The sequence below is a fragment of the Perognathus longimembris genome, chromosome 21 (assembly GCF_023159225.1).
Source record: "Perognathus longimembris pacificus isolate PPM17 chromosome 21, ASM2315922v1, whole genome shotgun sequence".
NCBI classification, from domain to species: Eukaryota; Metazoa; Chordata; class Mammalia; order Rodentia; family Heteromyidae; genus Perognathus; species Perognathus longimembris.
In genome coordinates, this window is record NC_063181.1 from 5,058,960 (window position 1) to 5,079,752 (window position 20,793).

At 41.5% G+C, this 20,793-nt stretch overlaps 1 protein-coding gene and 1 long non-coding RNA gene across 3 annotated transcripts in view; one reads left to right on the top strand and one right to left on the bottom strand.

Moving 5' to 3' along the window:
• The window catches only part of Ints9 (integrator complex subunit 9), a 62,019-nt gene that overhangs the window by 22,633 nt on the left and 18,593 nt on the right, over positions 1-20,793 (top strand). Inside the window, exons 3-7 of one of the 2 annotated variants that reach the window (XM_048330318.1) lie at positions 5,529-5,589; positions 8,017-8,079; positions 11,270-11,409; positions 13,570-13,656; positions 20,061-20,181. In XM_048330318.1, the coding sequence (XP_048186275.1) occupies positions 5,529-5,589; positions 8,017-8,079; positions 11,270-11,409; positions 13,570-13,656; positions 20,061-20,181 (472 nt within the window). The remainder of the gene's footprint in view (positions 1-5,528; positions 5,590-8,016; positions 8,080-11,269; positions 11,410-13,569; positions 13,657-20,060; positions 20,182-20,793) is intronic. The other variant, XM_048330319.1, reaches the window with a different exon arrangement.
• LOC125339257 lies at positions 985-2,800 on the bottom strand. Its single transcript, XR_007208512.1, has 2 exons — positions 2,121-2,800; positions 985-1,904 (listed from the first exon to the last, which is right to left on the bottom strand). It is a non-coding gene; the product is annotated as an uncharacterized LOC125339257 (long non-coding RNA).

Below are 20,793 nucleotides of genomic sequence, written 5' to 3' on the forward strand. Positions count from 1 at the left end.
GCCTGGAGCATGCAGTCAGAATTTACACTTAACTAAGTTTCATTTTAGGAAATGAGCTTCTCTGCTTACTACTATTTAGAAATGATAGCTTGTAAGAAAAGTGACTTCTAGAATCAAATATACTCACTATAGAAAAAAAAAATGATAGCACGTGTGAGAGGAGATGGAAAAGCCATCTAAAGCAGATTTAAGAGCTTAAAAGCTTAGCAAGCTGAGTAAACCATATAATTTATCTTAGTCATTCCTGAAAGACATCACTGAGTACAGTGATTATTCACAACGATAACCCTATGAACCATCTAGAAAAATTATAATCAACCATCGACTTTCCTGAGATAAAGGATCCAGTAAGATTGTATGGGGATGTTATCAGCGATAATTCCAGGTTGCGTTTTTTTACATTGCTGATGGGATACAGTTATAACTATACCCAGCACTTAGAAATATATTTACCATCTACAGATATCATCCAAAATTCAGGGAGGGGTAATTTACATGACCAGGTTATTTCTCATAAAAAATAGTCTAGAATTTTTAATGTCTGTTTTCTACTATACTTGTTTTGAAAACAGAGCCAGATACCTTTGGCTCTTGCTTGTTACTTCATCTATGTGAGAGGCTATCAGAAGGCTCACAGGACAGCCTTGGCAAAAACATTCATGAGACCCCATTCCTTTGGCATATGTCTGTCCAGCAACAGCAGGAAGTAGAACTAGGAAGGTCACAGTCCAGACCAGCCTGGATTACAAACAAGGCCTTGTTTCAAGAATAGCCAGAGCAATAAGGGCAGGAGACATGGTTCAAGCAATAGAGCATCTGCTTAGCACGTGTGAAATCCTGAATTCAGACTCCAGTACCACCCCTCAAAAAAGAGAAATATATATATATGTACATATGTGTGCACACAGATACATATACTCATGATAATTGCTTTAACAAGTAAAATACGCTCTTGAAGATGTCCAGTGAGGACTCAACCTGCTCTTTCCTAGGTAGCAGTGTCAGTATTTCAGACAGTACCAGCCACTAGTTCATTCTTCACCTCACTAGTTCTTTGTTCTTAGCATTCACTCAGCAGTGGAATCTACTTCTCCCCTCACTTGTCATTTTGCTCTCAGAGGATGGTTACTGAGGTGGTGGCAACTCATGACAGGTCTCTCCTTTCCCTCAGAAACTTTAGGAATGTGCTTTCTGAAAATAAGCTTCTCCCTCTTTTCCCATCCCTTCATCCTTCTATATTTCACTTTATAGTGCCTGTAAGTATATCCATACTTCACATCTTTCTTCTCTACCAAGTATGTTTCCTCGAGAGAGGAATTTTGTTTGTTCTTCAGTGTATTCCCAGAGACTAGAACAGTTCTTGGTTATGTAGTAGCACCTGCTCAGTAATCTGTGATATTGAGTGAATCACTATTCTGTCTGGATCCCACCCTGTCTACCTTCTCACAGTTTTTCTACTAACCTACTTATAATTGTGGTATAGTTATCAAAATCAAGACTTTTGCTTGGCTCCTGTGTTTTTAATCTGCATACCTTATTCGTATTTCCCCAGTTTTTCACTTCAGAATTCACTGTAAAGCTCTTTAGTGTGAAAGGAGAATTTCTGATCTAGGATTCCACCCAGAACGCACACTGAATTTAGTTGTCATGTTTCCAGTCTACTTTAATCTGGAAGAGTTTCTCATTCCATCTGTCTTTTATGACCTTGACACTTTCAGAAATGAAAGCCGGTTCTTTTATATAACATCATTATATTTCTGTTTCCTCCTGATTAGGTTGGCATTCTTGTTTTTTTATATGAATACCACACCCATGTCTGTGTTATCAAAAGCACATGACTCCATTTTCCCCCAAATCATCCTTTAGAAACCTAAGTTTTATCTTGTCTCTTACTTGTTTAAAACCTTTCAGTGGGGCTGGGGATATAGCCTAGTGGCAAGAGTGCCTGCCTCGGATACACGAGGCCCTAGGTTCGATTCCCCAGCACCACATATGCAGAAAACGGCCAGAAGCGGCGCTGTGGCTCAAGTGGCAGAGTGCTAGCCTTGAGCGGGAAGAAGCCAGGGACAGTGCTCAGGCCCTGAGTCCAAGGCCCAGGACTGGCCAAAAAAAAACAAAACCTTTCAGTGTTTTACATTATTCTTTAGACACGGAACTCAACTGGGTATGCTGTAAAAGCATCTTCTTTTTACTCCACCTCTTGCCCTTTGTTTCATCTTATCTCCTGCCTCAAAGTCCCTGCTGTTTTTCAGCCTGGAATGCTCTTTGTCCCCTCCCATCCCAGCTGCCCTCAGCCCAAGCAGCCATCTTTCAGATCACCAGAGGTGACATATTGTATGCCAGATGGTCATGGAGCTAGCATTCTAGGTGGACCGGGGACTGGGAGAGTGTACATGAACTCTCTTGAAGTTTCAGCTGCATTACCTTTTACGTGAGCTACTCCTACCAAAGTCTAGTGAAAAATGCCAGGAGGAAATTACTGGGCTTAATAGCTGCTTTCTTTCTCAGTCTCCTTGATACCCTGTCCCTCGACCCTGCTTAAGCATCATATCCCTGGCAAGTCTTTCAATGCCACCTGACTGGCCCCTACTTAGCAGCTGCTATGGTACTTGCGACCCCTCTGGAAACCATTTCTTTCTCTAAGAAATAATTGTAAAAGAATAATGCAAAGACATGTTCATTAAAATCATAACTTTTCTACTGTTTCACCCCTCATATTTTATTAAGTATATTTTTCTGGGGTGAGTTATGTTTACAGAGTTTTGTTGGTTTAGTTTTTGTGCCAGACCTGGGGCTTGAATCAGAGCCTGGATGCTATCCCTGAGCCATGTTGCTCTGTGCTAGTGCTTTACCATTGAGCCACTGCTCACCTCTGGCGTCTTGGGTAGTTAATTGGACACAAGAGTCTCATGGACTTGCCTGCTCACACAGGCTTCAAACCTCAATCCTCAGATATCAACTTTCTGAGTACTTAGAATTACAGGCATGAGCCACCAGTTTGTTGATGGTTTTTCCACAGTAAAACTGTATAATCATTAGGATCAAAATAATAAGTCTTTTCCTTTGTGGTTTATTCATGGGGACAGAGTAACCGGATAGTTTCATTTCTTCAGTTACCACTTTGCTTGCCATTTGCAACCCTGATCTGAAATGCTCTGAGATTTGTAGACATTATTAGAAAAAAGTTTCAGATTTAGAACATTTTAGACCTTAGAGTTTTGGATTAAGCATATTTAACCAATAATGTCTGTGCAAATGTTCCAGAATCCAAATACTCCAAAATCTGAAATACTTCTACGTTTGGACTAGGCACACTCAATCCTGTGTTGTTATAATGTGGTCGTGCTTTCCTTGTAGCATTAAATCCTATCTATTGGCAATGCTCCAAATCCAAAATAACTGTGAGTTTGTTTAATAGAAGGCTTTGATTATGGAGACTAAGGCTGGGCTCCAGTGCCTCACACCTGTTATCTTAGCTACTCAGGAGGCTGAGATTGAAAGCTCATAGTTGAAAGCCAACCCAGGCAGGAAAATCCAAGAGACTCTTACCTCTAATTAACTACCAGAAAATAAGGACAATAAATAGGCCCTGAGTTCAAGCCCTGGTAATGGCGCGCGCGCGCGCGCACACACACACACACACACACACACACACACACACACACACACATTATTATGATAAGCAACATACTGTTTCTAACCATTTGTCCAGGACAGCTAACTACATCAGTCATCTGACTTGTACATGTCTGATGAGGACACAGTGTATGTCCTTTGGTTCTGTTCTCTTTGTAAAGAGAAATGGATATTTATAGCCTTGTTTTAGAGAGCTAGCATGCATGAAATGAGAATAGTGTCCACATTGTCTTGTCATTACACTTGGATTAGAGGCCCACATTTTAAAATATGATCTGATAGTAAGTATATTTTTCAAGAAATAAGTATATTTTTCAAGAGATTTATTTGATTATTTAACAAGATTGGAATTTAAAAAGCTAATGGTAGCAGAATATAGTCTTGAGAGAGTAAAGCAGAAAAAATCTGTTTAAAGAAGTTTATTAGATATAATATATACTAATTAAATTTGATTATTTCAGTAGTAATTTTCATTGCCAGGTATGAATTCTGAAATTCTCACTTTTGTCTAATAAAGGCAAGTTATAAACAGTTAATCTACTTTATAAGAATATCTGGGAGTTGATTATACTTACATTCTTACAGCCTGTCTTGTTTAGAAAAGTTAGCTAGGAGTGTAGCTCAGTAGTAGAACATTTAGCCCAAACACACAAGGTTGTATATTCAACCTCCAGCACCAAAGAAAGTCACTCCCAAAAGTCCAACTTTTTTCCGGAAATTGGGTACTCGTATGTTTTATTCAGATTCTTAATCTATCCCAGAAGATAGCAAGATATCCATATATTTGTGTTCCTCTTTAATTATGTAGTAAAAATTAAATCAGATTAAATTATTTAGATAAAAAGTGAATGAATATTCATCGACGTGGTTTCTGATGATAGAATTCTTTTAGTGTCTTGTTTTTACCTTGCTCTTAATTTTTATTTCACAGACATTAGCTTCCGGGTGAAAAGTTGCAATCCTTTTGTCATCCCACACGTGCACTAACTGTGCTTTCTTTCCATTCATCTCCTTGGGCGTTACATTTTTCAATTGACTGAGTGATATGGTAGGGTTTGGGGGGATTGGGATTTTTTTTGCATTTTCAGGTATTGCCATTTTTGGCTTCCAATCAACTAATGTACATGGCTAAGCCTTGCAATTGTTAGAAGTGATTTTTGAGTTGAGCCTTTTTGATATATGTATATGAAATTGCATACATGTAATTTAGAAACTAGATTGCATACACGTAACCTAGAAGCTATCCACCTAGGTAGGGGATCATTTGATAACAATTGGAAAACTAGCTTTGCTTTCCATAGTTGGGACCTCAAGCCACACAAGTGTTACACACAGAGTGCATATATGGTTAGAATTCAGCGTCCTGGGTCTGCCTTCTTGCCCAGTATTTGGCTAGTCTTCCACTGCCTCTCATTGTTGAACACAAACAAGATGAAGTCCACTCCGTTATTGAAGACTATCAAATACTATACTGCCTGCCTCATTGCCTTTTTCCTCGCTATTTTGTGCTATACTATTTGACATCATACTGTTTTGCCATCTTTTTTTTTTTTCTGGTTTGGTTGGTTGTAGAAATTTTTGTTTATTTTGTGGCAAGGTCTTTGCTATGTATACAGTCCTGGCTAAGCCTTGAATTCAGTAATCCTCCTACCTCTGCTTCTTGTGTTGGGAGTATAGGCATGTATTACCACACACAATTCTTAATCCTGGTACATAATTGTTAAACTTAATAACATGTTTATTTCTTATCTCTTTATTTTATTTTGGGTGAGTATTGCTGCCAGTAATTACAAACTGGGTTTTTTTTTTTTAACTTTATGGAGACAGTATAGTCACTATGAAGTCACTGAGAATTATAATCTATTTAGGATGATTTGATTTTTGTTTTGCAGTCCCAGACTGTCTAATCTCCCTGGCTGGTCCCTGAAGGATGGAAATGCTTTCTTGGACAAGGTAATGTCCAAGACAAAAAAAAAAAAAGCCCACCTGCACCCTACAAGAATCTGTCTAGAGCTACCCTGGTTACTCATGCTTCATTTTTATTTTTTTATGTATATTCTTCCCCCAAACTCCAAGGTCCATGCTAGGGTTCTTAATATTTGATAACTTTTTTCTTTTTTGGTCAGTTGTGGGGCTTGAACTCGGGGCCTAGGTGCGGTCCCTGAGCCTTTGTGCTTAAGACTAGTGCTCTACCACTTGAGCCACAGTGCCACTTTTCTGCCAAGGCTGACTTTGAACTGTGATTCTCAGATCTCAGCCTCCTGAGTAGCTAAGATTACAGGCATGAGCCACTGGTGCCCCACAATGATAGCTACTATTTTAAGCATCTTTGAAGAGGATCTTATTGTTTGCCTTTAGATCAAATATGTGCATGTATAAACATGTTAAATATGTTTGCTACTAATTATTTTTCTTACCCCAGAAAGAAAATAGTTATTTGTACAATTGCAACTAGGGTTTCAAAGGTGGGGCTTATTAGCTATTTGGTCAGCTTATAAGATGTAATACCAACACTACAAAAAAAATTAAAATTATAGTAAAGTAAAAGATCATCAGAGACACCGGAAGATGAAGAGCTACAGCTTCTCCATACCACTTCTTAGTCCTCTAAGTCCTTCCTCTAGGTTTCACAGCTGAAAAAAACTGAATGAATTTAAAGGTCTTTCCCATGATTCATCTGAGTAAGACATTTCTTTCCTTCTTGTAATAGATACTGTTAAATGAAGAGGTGCTTTTTTTTCAGAATTAATTCCTGTAACTGCACCCAAGCTCAAGTGCAAATCAGATGCATAATTTGAAACCAGATTTCCTTCACAAGCTGACTGTACAATTATGTGACATTCGGGAACCTATGTACCTGATTTCAGCCTGAGCCTCCTGCTAGCTATAAATCATTGTTCCCTGAGAAAGGCTCAGAAGCAGCCCATTACCAGTGCATTGTGAGTGGAATGACTTACGTGTGTATGTGGGAGGATTTCATTAGAAGGGAGTGGTGAATAAAAGAAAGTGACATTGTAAGTGTTTGGAATAGCAAATATACTTCTGCAGGCCAGGAAGGAGAGCCACAGAGGAGACTTTTATCAAATGATGTGCATTATAGGGAGGAAGCACACGGTCCATTTAAGGTCAAGCAAAGGTTTGAAATTTCCTATGATTTGTCTTTAATCATTTTTATTAATTTTTTATTGTTATTATAAAGGAGTTGTACAGAAGGGTTATAATTCCATAAGTCAGGTAATGAGTACAGTGCTTCTTGGGCAGTGTCACCCCTGCCTTTGTTTCTTTAATCATTTTACCCTCATCCTTAGAGAGTTGGAAGTCTCCCGCTTTATGTTGGGATTTTTTTTGTCATTACTCATTACTCATTTGTTTTTAGCTGGCAAGTACATCGTCATTAACAACTATTTTCAGTCTCTTTTTGGCCCAGTCAGTCATCATTAGGTAACTGGTACCCATATAACTTACCTGGTGTTCATAGGAGAGGAATCAGCGTGCACAGCATACAGGAAGAAATATTCTCAGGCTTATGATATGACAAGATACTTGTAAATTTTTCAGGTAAAGATTGAGAGTAATATTCAAATTCTGGTACTACATCAAACTATTTGTTCAGTAGCTAATAAAACCATGATAGAATGAATCTGTAAGAGCATTTTTCCATTTCTAAAAAAAAAAAAAGCAAAGAATACTGTCCACCACATTCCTACAGGTTGTGCTGTAAAAATTGTAGATAACTTTAACCTTGATGAGAGAAAAACTCTACCCAGTCTTGTTTCGAGGGCCATTATAGGAAGAAAACAACTCTTAAGGGTCTTCTGGAGGCATTATAGCCTGTTGGTAGTCCCTCAGTTTTTCCTTTCAGTGTGCTCCAGCATAGTTCCAGCTGCCTTTATCTGTGAGCCTCTGCCTGTATCTGCACCTCTGCCTGCAAGTGTTTTTCTAAAGCTGCACATTATGCAGGAGTTGGCAAATGATAGCTACCTGATACCTGGCCCCTTGTTCCTTAGTAGAATTCTGAGCTGTGGATTTTATACGATTTCGCTTGAGTTTCTACCACAGGACTAAGTTCCAGTTGCTCAAAAATGGAATGTGACTCAGTAATATCCATTATCAGCCACCTTCCTTGTTTATATGGGAGTTCCTAGAAAAATGGCACCTCCCATAAAAAACTCACTATCAGACCCCCTTCTCAGGGTCAACCTTTAGGAGAATCCAAAGTAAGACAAACACATTAAATCCCTTAACCAACCTGAACCAAAACAAGGAACAGTTTGCCTAAATAACCTTCTACTTTCAAAGTTTGGTTTGGAGATTATATTTCTTGAGTCCTATATCTACTGGGTATCTCTTCCTAATATTTTTCCTCTTCATCTCTTTTAGGAGCTAAAGGAGTGCTCAGGTCATGTATTTGTGGATTCTGTGCCTGAATTCTGTTTGCCTGAGGTGAGGTGTGAAAGTGAATTTTATTGCAGAAAAAAAAAATGTATCATGTAATCTCTTACAATGAAGTCAAGAAGGAATTTTAAGGGGCTAATCTTCCTGTTTTCAAATTGAAACAAATCTGTTATTCCTGGCACATTGTTACATAGATAAAACATTTAGGAGCTTTTTATATTATCTATAACTCATTTAAGTCACTCCTTCCAATTTCTAGCTCTTTCTATAATCCTCCTAATACTTTAGGGACATAGTTTTGAGCAAGATAAGGAAATAACTTGAAAGCCTTTCAGTTTTGTAATTATAATGGCCTTTGTGCTTAGATTGGCCATGCTTCCCTTAGTCTTTCTTACAGTGGGTAATTGATGAGGATTGCTAAACTGTAAAAATTCCTATTCTGGCTGACTTGAAATATATTGAATATTGCTTGAAACTCATGGGTTCCAAACTCAGTCATACACATTATCACAGTGAGACTTGTAAAGTTTGGGACAAGTTTCATCCTCTAGTCTGCATTAGTTTTAAAAGCAGCTGATGTCAGCTGGCAGGCCTAATCCACAGACGAGCTCACCTGCGGTTCTCAAGACAGAGATGAAATCTACAGATGCCAGTGGCTTCCTCAGGGTGCTTGAGAAAAATCAATGAGAATACGCCATCCTCCTTCTGAGTACCCAATGGATTATGGGCCTGATGAACACTTAGAATTCAAGGCCCAAGGGAAAAGACGGTTTGGAGTTTCATCTGCCCACTCTTTCTGTCTTTACCCTTTTTTTGATACCCTACAAACTTACTTTTTGTCTTTTAATTATGTATAGATTCTCGAAAGAAGAACCCGAGAAGGACATGTAATTGATGTTTGAGCTACAGTAGTAAGCATAAAGTTGTACCTAGGAGAGGAACACAAAGGTGCAATGCCTAAGTGCCTCTGGTTATATAAAATAATACTTAGCAAAATGAATTCCAGGAAATGAAAACAGGCTTTTTGGTTTTGTTTTCTTTTCTTTCTGCCTTGTTTGTTCATTTATCTGTCTGTGGGAGGATATGGGGGCAGCACAGAAATGGGGGGACAAATAGTGAACAAATGCAGCAGTGGAACTCAATAGCTGCTCTGTTAAAAATGAACTATACAACTTGTAGGTGTGGATGGGAGGGAAAAACTGGGAGAGAGAAGCAAAGCATGCCTTGGTGAGGAGCCTGGTAAACCCAGTCCCAGTTCTGTGAGATTCATCATCTCGTGCAACTACCTTAGCATCTGTGCATATGTCTAAGTGCACTGTTGTAAGCAGCCAGTAAGTTAGGGTTGTTTGACCCAGTTCAGTGGCATTTAGAACCCCAAAGGTTTGTATAAACAGCTTGAGGTTAAAATAATGTTTATTTTACTTCATTGAGTGAAAGTATATACGTACTTTTATAAATACATAAATGAGTCACAAACATAATTCGGATGTTAAATTTATTTTTCAGGGAAAATGATTGTGTAAGTTATAGTCTCAATACCAGTATATCAAAAATAAATCTTTCAGGGCTGGGGATATGGCCTAGTGGCAAGAGCGCTTGCCTTGAATACTTGAAGCCCTGGGTTCGATTCCCCAGCACCACATATACAGAAAATGGCCAGAAGTGGCGCTGTGGCTCAAGTGGCAGAGTGCTAGCCTTGAGCAAAAAGAAGCCAGGGACAGCGCTCAGGCCCTGAGTCCAAAGCCTAGGACTGGCAATAAATAAATAAATAAATAAATCTTTCTTCTCTAACTGTCGTCACCAAATTCTTCCTAATCCGAAGCTCTGCGGGTTGATTTTCAAAGTCTGCCCAGCTTCTGTACACATGGTGATGTCTCTGAGCTTTATTGGTGCCTCAGCTGTGATCCTGCCACTCTATCTTAATTTCTTTATTGGCTTAAAAATGGTTCTGAAGAGGTTGTGGAGAGCACAGTATCCTTACTCATAAGAATCTTGTCCAGTAAAAGCAGAGCAGTTAAGGGTGACACACATGGACTGGCATCTTCCTTAGGCCCTAGCGGCGAGGCCTGTGACCTCTGCTCACACTTGGTCCTGAGCCAGTGGCACTTCGGCAGCTTTAGTAAATTAACTTACTTTAGATGTAAAGTCCTTCTCCCAGTAAGTATGTGCACTGCCTTGTACTGTTTGTGTCATAGATTTTTTTCTTACATGTTCCCTGTGGGGGACATGCCAGCTCCACAACCTGTTCTCCCACCCAAGCCTCTTCTGTGACACGACTGCTTGTCCTCAGTACACTGCAGGGCCCCAGGGTGAACTCCCCTGCGAGGGAGTTGAGTATAGTGGGTGATGTCTCTAAGCCACAGCATCTTGCTTTCCCACCGTGCAGGTGCACTGAGGTGTGATCTAGCCTGTCTGCACATGTGGAGGGGGCGGAGTCCCAGAGCAAGGCACTGCACTGAGGGGCCCAGTGCACAAGCCAGGTACCATCATAAAGGACATAGGACTCTGGGGAGCAAGTGTGTTCTGCCGTCCAAGCACATGGAGAAGGCCTGGTAGAAGGAAAGCGTTGGGCTTAGCAGACAAGTAGGACATTGATGGTGGAAATTTTCCATCTACAAAAACAGTTTTCCTAAGATACCTATCAAACTCATGTGCCTACTACCTCTTTTTGTTTCACATGATCTTCAATCCACTAAGGACAGAAGCTAAAATTAAGATAGAATGTGAGATGTTCATGTCTGTATACATATGTATACGCACACACACCTGCACAGTGGTCAAAAATTACCTTGTAAAACAAAAGCTAGTCTCCTCCACGTTTGAGTTTTGAAGTAGTTTGTGTGTGCTGTCAAGATTCTTGATAATTTCCTGTTGATAGCAGAGGCACATGCTCCTGGAGCTCGTGCCACACTCTCTGCTTCGAGCCACCTGGTTTCTCTTGCCAGGCAGCAGCTGCTCTGCATCTCATTGTCACCCCGTTTAGCCCAGAAGAACCGTTCTAGTAGCATCAGAGTGCTGCTGGCCGGCTGGTTGCATTCTCGTTGTAAGCCTGTCCATCTTACTAGCTAATGTCAGTTGGGAAACATCCTACACCGAGAGAATGGAAGTGTTGCAGCAAAGAGCTCATTATTCTGAAGTACAAAACCTACTCTGCATTCTGACAGCCTCATTTTTTAGCCACATCATGTTGATCTATGTGCCCTGCACAGATACATATCATCTCTTTCTTTCTTTTCAGACGGAGCTAATAGACCTGTCTACAGTAGATGTGATTCTCATCTCTAACTATCACTGCATGATGGCGCTGCCCTACATCACCGAGCACACGGGATTCACAGGCACTGTCTATGCCACAGAACCCACGGTCCAGATCGGCAGGTGAGAGCATGAGTCCTGCACATTGGGTGTGGCTGCCCAGATCTCTCAGCAGTGACTGCTGACTGCTTCTTCCTTCTGAGCAACTCACACAAAGCACAGGCGGGAACAGGATGCTCGCTAGATAAAGCCTGGACATGCCTGCAGACTGACTGATGTGTGGGTAGTCTTTCATACACACATACACATACAGGCACACACACACACACATATAAAGTAGGAGTTTACTGAGATAGTTCTTCTGCAGATAACACTAACTAGTGGAAGAAGAGGCCAGAAAGATGCAAAGAAGTGAGCTCTGAGTAAAAGAACTTAGCATATTAATGAAGAAGATGCAATTTTATTAATTTTCTTTCAAAATATTCCCCTGCTTCATGGTTTATGTCCTAATGTAAACAGAGACAGCTTGCAGAAAACAGGGAAGAAATAAGTAGAGTTAACTTGCCCCTACTGGTGACGGTGTGAACTGCAGCGCTCTAAGTGCTAACAGTGCTTGGTCTTCTCTTCCATCCACTTCTGGGAAGGCCCTGCAGTTGCTCTCTGCCCTGACCCCACTTGTGCAGTGTAGGTGACCACTGCACGTAACTACAGAACTATTTATTGAGAAAAAACTCATGAAAAATTTAATCCCTACTCCAAAATCTCATGGTTTATTTCACAATAAGTTAACAAATACTATATAAGTTAAAGCTGTCAAAATCCAAAATAGAGGGGCTGGGGATATAGCCTAGTGGCAAGAGTGCCTGCCTCGGATACACGAGGCCCTAGGTTCGATTCCCCAGCACCACATACACAGAAAACGGCCAGAATCGGCGCTGTGGCTCAAGTGGCAGAGTGCTAGCCTTGAGCGGGAAGAAGCCAGGGACAGTGCTCAGGCCCTGAGTCCAAGGCCCAGGACTGGCCAAAAAAAAAAAAAAAAAAAAAAAAAAAAAAAAAAAAAAAAAATCCAAAATAGAGGATCTAGGGGTGATATAGACTAAAGTTATTCTAGTGTCTTACACAGGTTCAGAGAGGTGGGATGACTAGAAATAAAACCAAAACTTTTTTTTTTTTTAACCAGTCCTGTGGCTTGAACTCAGGGCCTGAGCACTGTCCGTGGCTTCTTTTTGTGCAAGGCTAGCCTCTGCCACTTGAGCCACAGCGCCACTTCTGGCCTTTTTGTATATATGTGGTGCTGAGGAATCGAACCCAGGGCTTCATGCATACAAGGCAAGCACTCTACTGTTAGCCACATTCCCAGCCCAAACCAAATCTTTTCTGTGTTTCACAGCAGTATTTACAGGGATCTGAGGAGAGGTTGTTAAAGACACTCAGTGATAGGTCAGAGGAAAAGCTAATAATGTTAGTCACTGTCTGAAAAAGCTAAAGCATAAGAATACATACCCAAACTGTTCTTATGCAAGCTGTAGTGAGATGGTGATAAGCCTGGGTCCCAGAGCTTATAATGATGGGACCAGTGCTTCAAGAGAAAAGGCTAGTCAGGTGCCAGTGGCTTATGCCTGCAGTCATAGCTGAGGAGGCTGATGATGGTGATCTGAGGATCATGGTTCAAAGCTAGCCTGGGCAGGAAAGACATTTTTTTTTTCATTGCTAGTCCTAGGGCTTGCTGAACTCTGGGCCTGGGCACAGTTAACCACCCAAGAGTCAGAAGTGGAGCTTTTGCTCAAGTGATTGAGCACACTAGTCATGGGTGGGGGGGGGATGTTCAGCCACAACTCCCACTCACTGAGATCAAGCCTCAGGACCTGCCCAGGAGAAAGAAGGGGAAGAAGGGCAATTATGGCAGTATTGGGACTGAGTAAAGAAAAGTGAAGTAAAGTTCTTCAGCTTTTAGGTGCTAATAAATTTATAGCTTGCCACAATAGATTGATTACAGAGAGAGAGATTTATTTAAGCCAGTATGGATCCTATGTACCAGAGTATGAACCATAATTCAAGTTGTTGAAAATGTATTTCTAGCTTCTGGGTCATCCTCTAGCCTTCAAATATTCCAGCAGTTCTCTATTCCCTGACTCCCCAGAAGTGGACCCTGATGCAGTCCTGGGCAGCATTTCTTAGATTTCCTTTATCATCTTAAAATGTCCTTTTAATAAGGGCAAGTCCATTTTCCCTGGTAACAGTGTTACAACATGGCTGTTTTCTTTTTTTCCACTTGAAACTCAGGCTTCTCATGGAAGAGCTGGTGAATTTCATTGAAAGGGTGCCCAAGGCTCAGTCTGCCTCCTTGTGGAAGAATAAAGGAATACAGAGGTAAGCAGAACATCTCATTTGATTTCTTAGGTTATATCAAACGTTGATCCTGTCAGAATTAAAATTTCCCCTTATAGCAAAGGTTACATTTGCCCAGTAGTTTGTGGAACATCTGGCTCCATCTTTGAGGCAATCAGAGTTTAATGGAAAATCATATGACTCAACAGGTCAGCTACATTTTGCATGCCCTTTCTTATAGAGATGTTTAACCACAGGGCTGTTGGTATTCAGAATATGAAGAAATCATTCTGCTTGAGAAAGCTGAGGAGAGTATTACCTAGGAAGTTACTATTAGAGCCAGAGGAAGAGAAGGACCTCCCCAGATAGAAGGGTCTGGGGAAGAGCCCATGTGTGGTGTCAGTAGCATCAGTGAGAAATTCCTTGTCCTTCAGATGAAAAGAAGTAGAACAAAAGGGAGGAAGGAAGTGATACAGGTTCTAAGATACACAGCTGAAGTTTCACATTGTTGAGAATGTTCACCAGCAGAGGAGTGAAAGGTGGAAAGTGACACATTTGTTTTGGAGAAAGGAACTCAGAACGCAGCATGGAGGGTGGGTAGAAAAGTAGAGAAGAGAACAGAAGACCAGCATCAGAACTGTTGGAAGAATCCGCAGAGGCCCTAACTAAGGCTATTGCCTTAGTACAAAGGAGAAGATGAGCCTCAAAGAAATCATGTGCACCAGCACTATTCTAAACATGCTGTTTACTTGATGTTTTAAAAACTCAATGAGAAGCTGAGTGCCACTGGCTCACGCCTGTAATCCTAGCTTCTCAGGAGGCTGAGATCTGAGGATCATGGTTCAAAGCCAGCCTGGGCAAGAAACTCAGCGAGACTTTTATCACCAATAAATTACTCAAAAAAGTAGCAAGTGGTACTGTGTTTCAAGTGGTAGAGTGCTCACCTCGAGCAAAAGAAGCTCAGGGACAGCACCCAGACTCAAAGTTCAGGCCCCATGACTGATCAGAAAAAAAGAGAGAGAGAGATGGTGGCCTTACTATTTCCAGGAGAGAGGAGTGATGCAAAGAGGTTAGTAACTCGCCCGAGGTCAGCCTGAACAAGCTGTGGAGTAAACCCCGGCACCTGTCTGGCTTCCTCACTCCTTCCGGGCACGTGTATGTGCCCACCTCTGATGGGTGAAGGAGGAAGTCTATTTATGCACCTTCTCTCCTGTCTTCCCTTGACTGGAGCTGGGGAGTACAACTGGCTTGTGCTTAGGAAGTGTTTCTGCTCATGCAATTAGCTGAACCTTTTGGGTTTGCTTCCTTGATGTGGCTGCTCTCCCCCACATGGCACATCCCCTCCTCTCTCCATGTGGCATTCCCACCCATCCTCATCTCCCTCACCCTCGCCCCTCAGTAGGCCACTTGCCCACTCCTTGTGCCCACTGGACCACACAGGACCCCAGTTCCCTCTGTCTCCTCCTCAAACATCTTTGGACTTGGTTTTCTTTCCTCCCAGAACATGTGTACTTTGGCTTCTCTTACTTCCTCCATTTAAATTTATGCCCTTCCTAGTGTTCTGCCACAAATAGTTCTGGCACATCAGGAATGGTAATCAGAGGTCAGTATTTCCTGACTTCCCAAACCCTGGGCCAAGCCTTATTTACCTCTTTTGTAACCTTGGGCAGAGTCCTTGACAGATTGTTTTTTGCCACCATTCTTTCTAAAATATAACAAAATAGCTCACAGAAAAAGTATCATCACCTATTAGAGAGAATGTAAATGGATCTTAAAGTAGAAAGCTAGACCTGGGACCTGAAAACATGCTTAGGAAATGTCCCTTTTAGAAGAAGGTCCTGGTTGAAATAAAACCTCATCTTGCCACCTGGTGGGCAAAAATGAGAAAGCCCATTTGAAAGAAGAGCAAGGAGAATGAAGTGCGCTGTTGGAGAGGACCATCTTTCATTCTGACCTGATCAAGGCTAGTTTTGGCTTCTGATTGTGAGACGAAGTTACAGCAGGAGAAAGGGGAAAAAAGCCTCATTCTTCAGAAGTCTATGATGAGGTGTCAGATATAGCAAGACAGCTAGCTTCTTTCTCCTTGAAAAGTGTATCCAACATACTAGAATTGGTACAAGAATTTGAAAAGCTCTCTATTCTTTACTGACCTCAGACAAAAGAGGTCTTTTGAAATATTTGCCAGAATTTATTTGGACCAGAATGCCACAAGCGCTTCATTTGGGCAGCATTTGTATTGGAAGATTCACATCACCTTTAGGTTTCTTGGTTGCAAGCCACTTGACCTCTAGTGTCCCAAAGCACTGCAGTGTATCGCATTGAACTAGGGTGTTTCGTTTGTCTACTTCATTGAAAAATTTCCCAAGTCATATAGTAAGTTATGTCTTCTCTGTATTTTTTTTTTCATTCTTCTTGTCTCCTCTGGTTCTGGATTTTCTCCGCCAGTTTCTCCCAAGTGGTGGAAACAGACTCACCTGCCCAGAGCTGAAAGTGTTGGATGGGCTAGGGGCCTGGACTGTTGACCACACTCTCTAAAGAGGAGGCTGACATGCTTCAGCTAGTCAGGGCCATGTCACATCCCCACCCAACACTTTTTATTAAACACAAGCTCAAATCTGGATGTGACTTAAAAAATTCTTAAGAGTTTTTTTGTTTGTTCTTTGGTTGTTGTTGTTGTTGTTGGGTGTTTTTTTTAAGCCAAGCACCAGCGCTCTCAACTGTAATCCTAGTTACTCTGAAAGCTGAAACCTGAGGATTCTGGTTTGAAGCCTGCCTGGGCAGAAAAGACCATGAGACTCCAAATTAACTACCAAGAAAGCTGGAAGTGAAGTTGTGACTCAAATGGTAGAGCACTAGCCTTGAGCACAGAGAGGCTCAGAGACAGAGTCCAAGCCCTGAGTTCAAGCCCCAGGATCCATACCAAAAAACATTAAAATACATTCCTGTATGGTGCAAGCAAATCGTCTGGGAGCTAGACTTGAGACTCAAGCCTCCAGGTTTTACTTACACTGAGAACTAACCGAGAGACTCTCAAAGCAGATCTTGGTCAAGTGCCTAGAATGAATATACTTTATTACTTTGAGTTACTAATACTAAGAAAGAAACCAGTAAATTAAAATTTTTCTGGCTTATTGGTCAGAGTAATCTGATGAATTCCCTTAAATCACTTGAAGTTGGTTGGAATGAGCATGTGATTTATTAGTACAGATCCCCCCCAAAAATCTATTACTCTTGCATTTTGGCAGTTGGATGACTTCCTGCCTTGGTTAACACCGCTGTGTTTGGAGATTTATTTCAGAGAACTTTGCCATCCTTCTTCCTTATTTTGACACTGCAGTTTACTCTTCTTAAAGTAGAAGTGGATTTTGAAAAGAAGGAAAATACCATACAGTATAATTTTGGGGTTTCTACTCTGCCATATTTTAAGGTTTAGAATTATTCACTTATTTACTGGTAGCGAGTTAAAACTCGGGCCCTTCAGCTTGCCGCACAGGCACTCCACCCCTCGTGCCACATTTCCAACCTGTTCAATTCACGGTCTTTTGAATAGTCTCAGTGTTTGCCCACATTCGCCTGTACCACAGTATACCCACCCCCATGTAGCTGGGATGACAAGTGTGTGCAACCCCAGCTAGATTTTTGTTTGTTTTTTTCATTTTGTTTCGTTTTTGAGATGGGATGTTTGAAACTTTTTCCCATATTGGCCTCAAGCCAAGATCTTTGGGATCTCAGCCTCCTGAGTAGGTGGGATTATAGGTGTTGGCCACTGTGCCCCTCCTCAAAGTTTATGTTTTTAATGGGAAAGTTTAAAGCAAAATATTCCAGAAACAAATCCAGTCTAAGACTAGAAATCTGCATATAGTTAAAAATCATTAAAATACATTGCTAGACATGGTAGATTAGCCTGATAATCCCACCACCAGGGAGGCAGAAGTAGGAAGGTTGCAGATTTGAAGCCAGTCCGGGCTACACATGATACCTTGTCTGAATGAGTGAGTGGGTGCCAGAGCAAGTCATCACAAGGTATTACTCATAATCCTCTCCATAAAGAATGAAATACTGAATGGAATTCAATAAATTAAGAAATTCATGATAGACTTTAAAGTAAGGGCATAGAGTTCAGACGGGTGTTTGAATTTCAAATTTCTGTTTCCTGTAGCTTTAACCTTTTTTCTTTCCTAGGCCTTGTTTCCTCATTTTTAAATGGCATTAGCAACTTTGTAGGATTCTTGGGAGAACTAAAGTATCTTGAGTGAAGTCCTTGAATCAGTGCGCGCATAGCACAGGTGCTCTCTGGAAGCCAGCGTTGTGATTCCTATAATGATATACTCAGCTTACAGTAGCCAGAGCACATCTCCCTTCCAGCCTAATCTATTTTCAGTCACCTCTTTTGTGGTGAAGCAAAGTGGTCAAGTGGGCGAAGGAAACTGCTTTCTCACCCACCATCAGCTCTGCTTAGCACTGCCACCCACACTCGGAGAGGCTCAATCTCATTTCCTGTAAAATGAGAGAATTGAGGTGAATTATCACTAAGTCCACTTACATTATGGTTTAAAAGATGTCCGAAGAAGAGGCTCCTTAGGGCAGCTCTTCACGGGTGGCAGTACTTCAGTGGAGGCAGCTCGTTGAACCTCATGACCCTGGACACCTGGTCATTTCACTCTGTTGAGTAGCCTCTGAAGGACTGATTCGTACTAACCAAACATCTAGAAAGTTGACTGACAAATAAAAACCCCTTCGGTTACTTGATCCAGTGATGTCTCACCCACTCAGCTAGTGGTTCACCTTTCCTAAGTCGTTATTCTGATGAGTACGGAGATGAAATGATAGAGAAGAGGTTTTCTGATGACTGAAATTCAGCAGAGACAGGTTACAGACTCCTAAGAGTTATTCTATGCTTTGGTAGCCCAAAGCCATTTGCCTTTGTTCTTTGTTCAGAAACAAAAATCAGAGATTATGACTGTGTTTGAGGTCAGTGTTGAGGAGTGCATGGTTTTGAGGCTCGTGGGGAGTGTCAGACGCCCCCCACTGTACACCCCACACATACACAAGTATGCTACATCTTCTTTGCTATACTGAGAAAAACTTTCCTGCTCCTTGAACTTTTTATAGTCTCCCTTGTCAATTTTGTGCTTTCATTCAGCAAACACCGAGAATCCAATCAGTGTGGTACTTAATAGCATTTTGGAGGTAATTTTTCCTTTTTCTTTCTTTTTGGCCAGTCCTGGGACTGGAACTCGGGGCCTGGGCACTGCCCCTGAGCAGCTTTGTGCTCAAGGCGAGCACTCTACCACTTGAGCTACAGAACCACTTCTGTCTTTTTCTGAATAGTTTATTGGAGATCAGAGTCTCATGGACTTTCCTGCCTCTACTGGGTTCAAACCATGATCCTCAGATCAAAGCCTCCTGAGTAGCTAGGATTACAGGCTTGAGCCACCAGCGACCAGCCTTGGAGTTTTGTTGTTGTTGTTGTTGTTTAATTTTTGTTTGTTTGCTTGTTTTTAGAGAACAGCTCTGGCTCTGTAGCTTAAGATGGCCTTGAACTCAAAATCCCCTCATCTCAGCCTCCTGAGGGCTGGGATTACAGACGTATACCACCATGCAGGTCTCACTTACCAGCTTGTAAGTGGTCCTTGCAGGCTTACAGTCTTAACTCCCTAACAACAACACATGATCTTGTGAACTCCTTAAGTTGTAAGATAGGGGAAGAGGCAGTCGAAGCAATGGGAAAGAAGTTTATTAGGCATTCATGTGGTAAGAATAAAATGAAGCAATGGAATCTTTTATTAGAAGGAACTTACGAAAAATTTAGACTGTAAACTTAACTTTGGTAAATTAAAAGTCCAGAGAAAAATGAGAACTAGTTCCATCTTGGTTTCCTATCCTACTTACCTTAAATTGCCTGATAATCCTACAATGGCTTTAAATGGCTCCATAAATGCCTTACTATAGTTTTGACCATAAGTAAGCATAAGGAGAGTTTTAGGGAATGCGAATTTAGATGTTAGGAGACAGATGTAATGACAAAGAGACTCCATATCAAAGAAGAATAAAAGATGGTGTTAACAAAAAGCATTTGTAGGGATGGATATGGAATTCATTTAGACTTGTTTGTTATGTAACTACCAAAGTGATTGGTATTCTGATACACTTGTACAAAGATGCTCTCAAAAGTTCTCACTTGGCTTGCTTGCTCATGGCTGGTGCTCTACCAATTGAGCAATGTTTCCAGCCTGGCTTTTTTGCTAGCCAGTTAGAAATGGAGTTTGTCAGATCTTTCTGCCCGAGCTGGCTTCAGACCAAGCCATGGTCTTCTCATCTCAGGCTTTCAGTATGGGCTTGAGCCACCCGCATGTGGCCACCAGGAGGTACAAGTCACCCAAAAGGAAACCTGTCTTCCCTGAGGAAATGCTTACCTAGTAACTGACGTCGTGGTGCGTTTACAGACTGCTGCCCTCTCCTCTCAAGGATGCAGTGGAAGTGTCGACCTGGAGAAGGTGCTATACAATGCAAGAGGTGAACTCTGCCCTGAGTAAAATCCAGCTGGTGGGATATTCTCAGAAAATCGTGAGTACTAACATGAATAATGAATGCTTGGTTCGTACTATTGGCCTTTGGAGGATCCAGTCATTCTCCTTTTAAAGCAAAAAAAGCGTGTGTTGTTTTCCTCCATCCCTCCTGGGGTTTTAGAGGTGCTTATTCCTAACCCTCACATTCCGTCACCAGCTAGCATTGCATTAGTCAGGGGTCATCGCCCACAGGAGAAAATCACAGAGAATCACAGGCACCACAGGTCTGGGACAAATGAAACAGGAAACAGAAAAACAAGAATGACTTAATGGCCTAAATAATAAGGACTCCTAAGCCGAGCACCGGTGGCTCACACCTGTAATCCTAGCTACTCAGGAAGCTGTGATCTGAGGATCAAGGTTCTAAGCAACGTAGGCAGGAAAGTCCATGAGACTCTTACCTCCATTTAACCACCAGAAAACGAAAGTAGTGCTGTGATTCAAAGCGGTAGAGCACTAGTCTTGAGCTGAAGAGCTGAGGGACAGCCCCCAGGCCCCAAGTTTAAGCCCTACGACCAAAAACTAAATAGATAAAAAGGAGTCCTGTTTTTTTTTTTCTATTAATCGGTTCCTAGAGCCATTAATGACAGAGCAACCAAGAGCCAGCCAG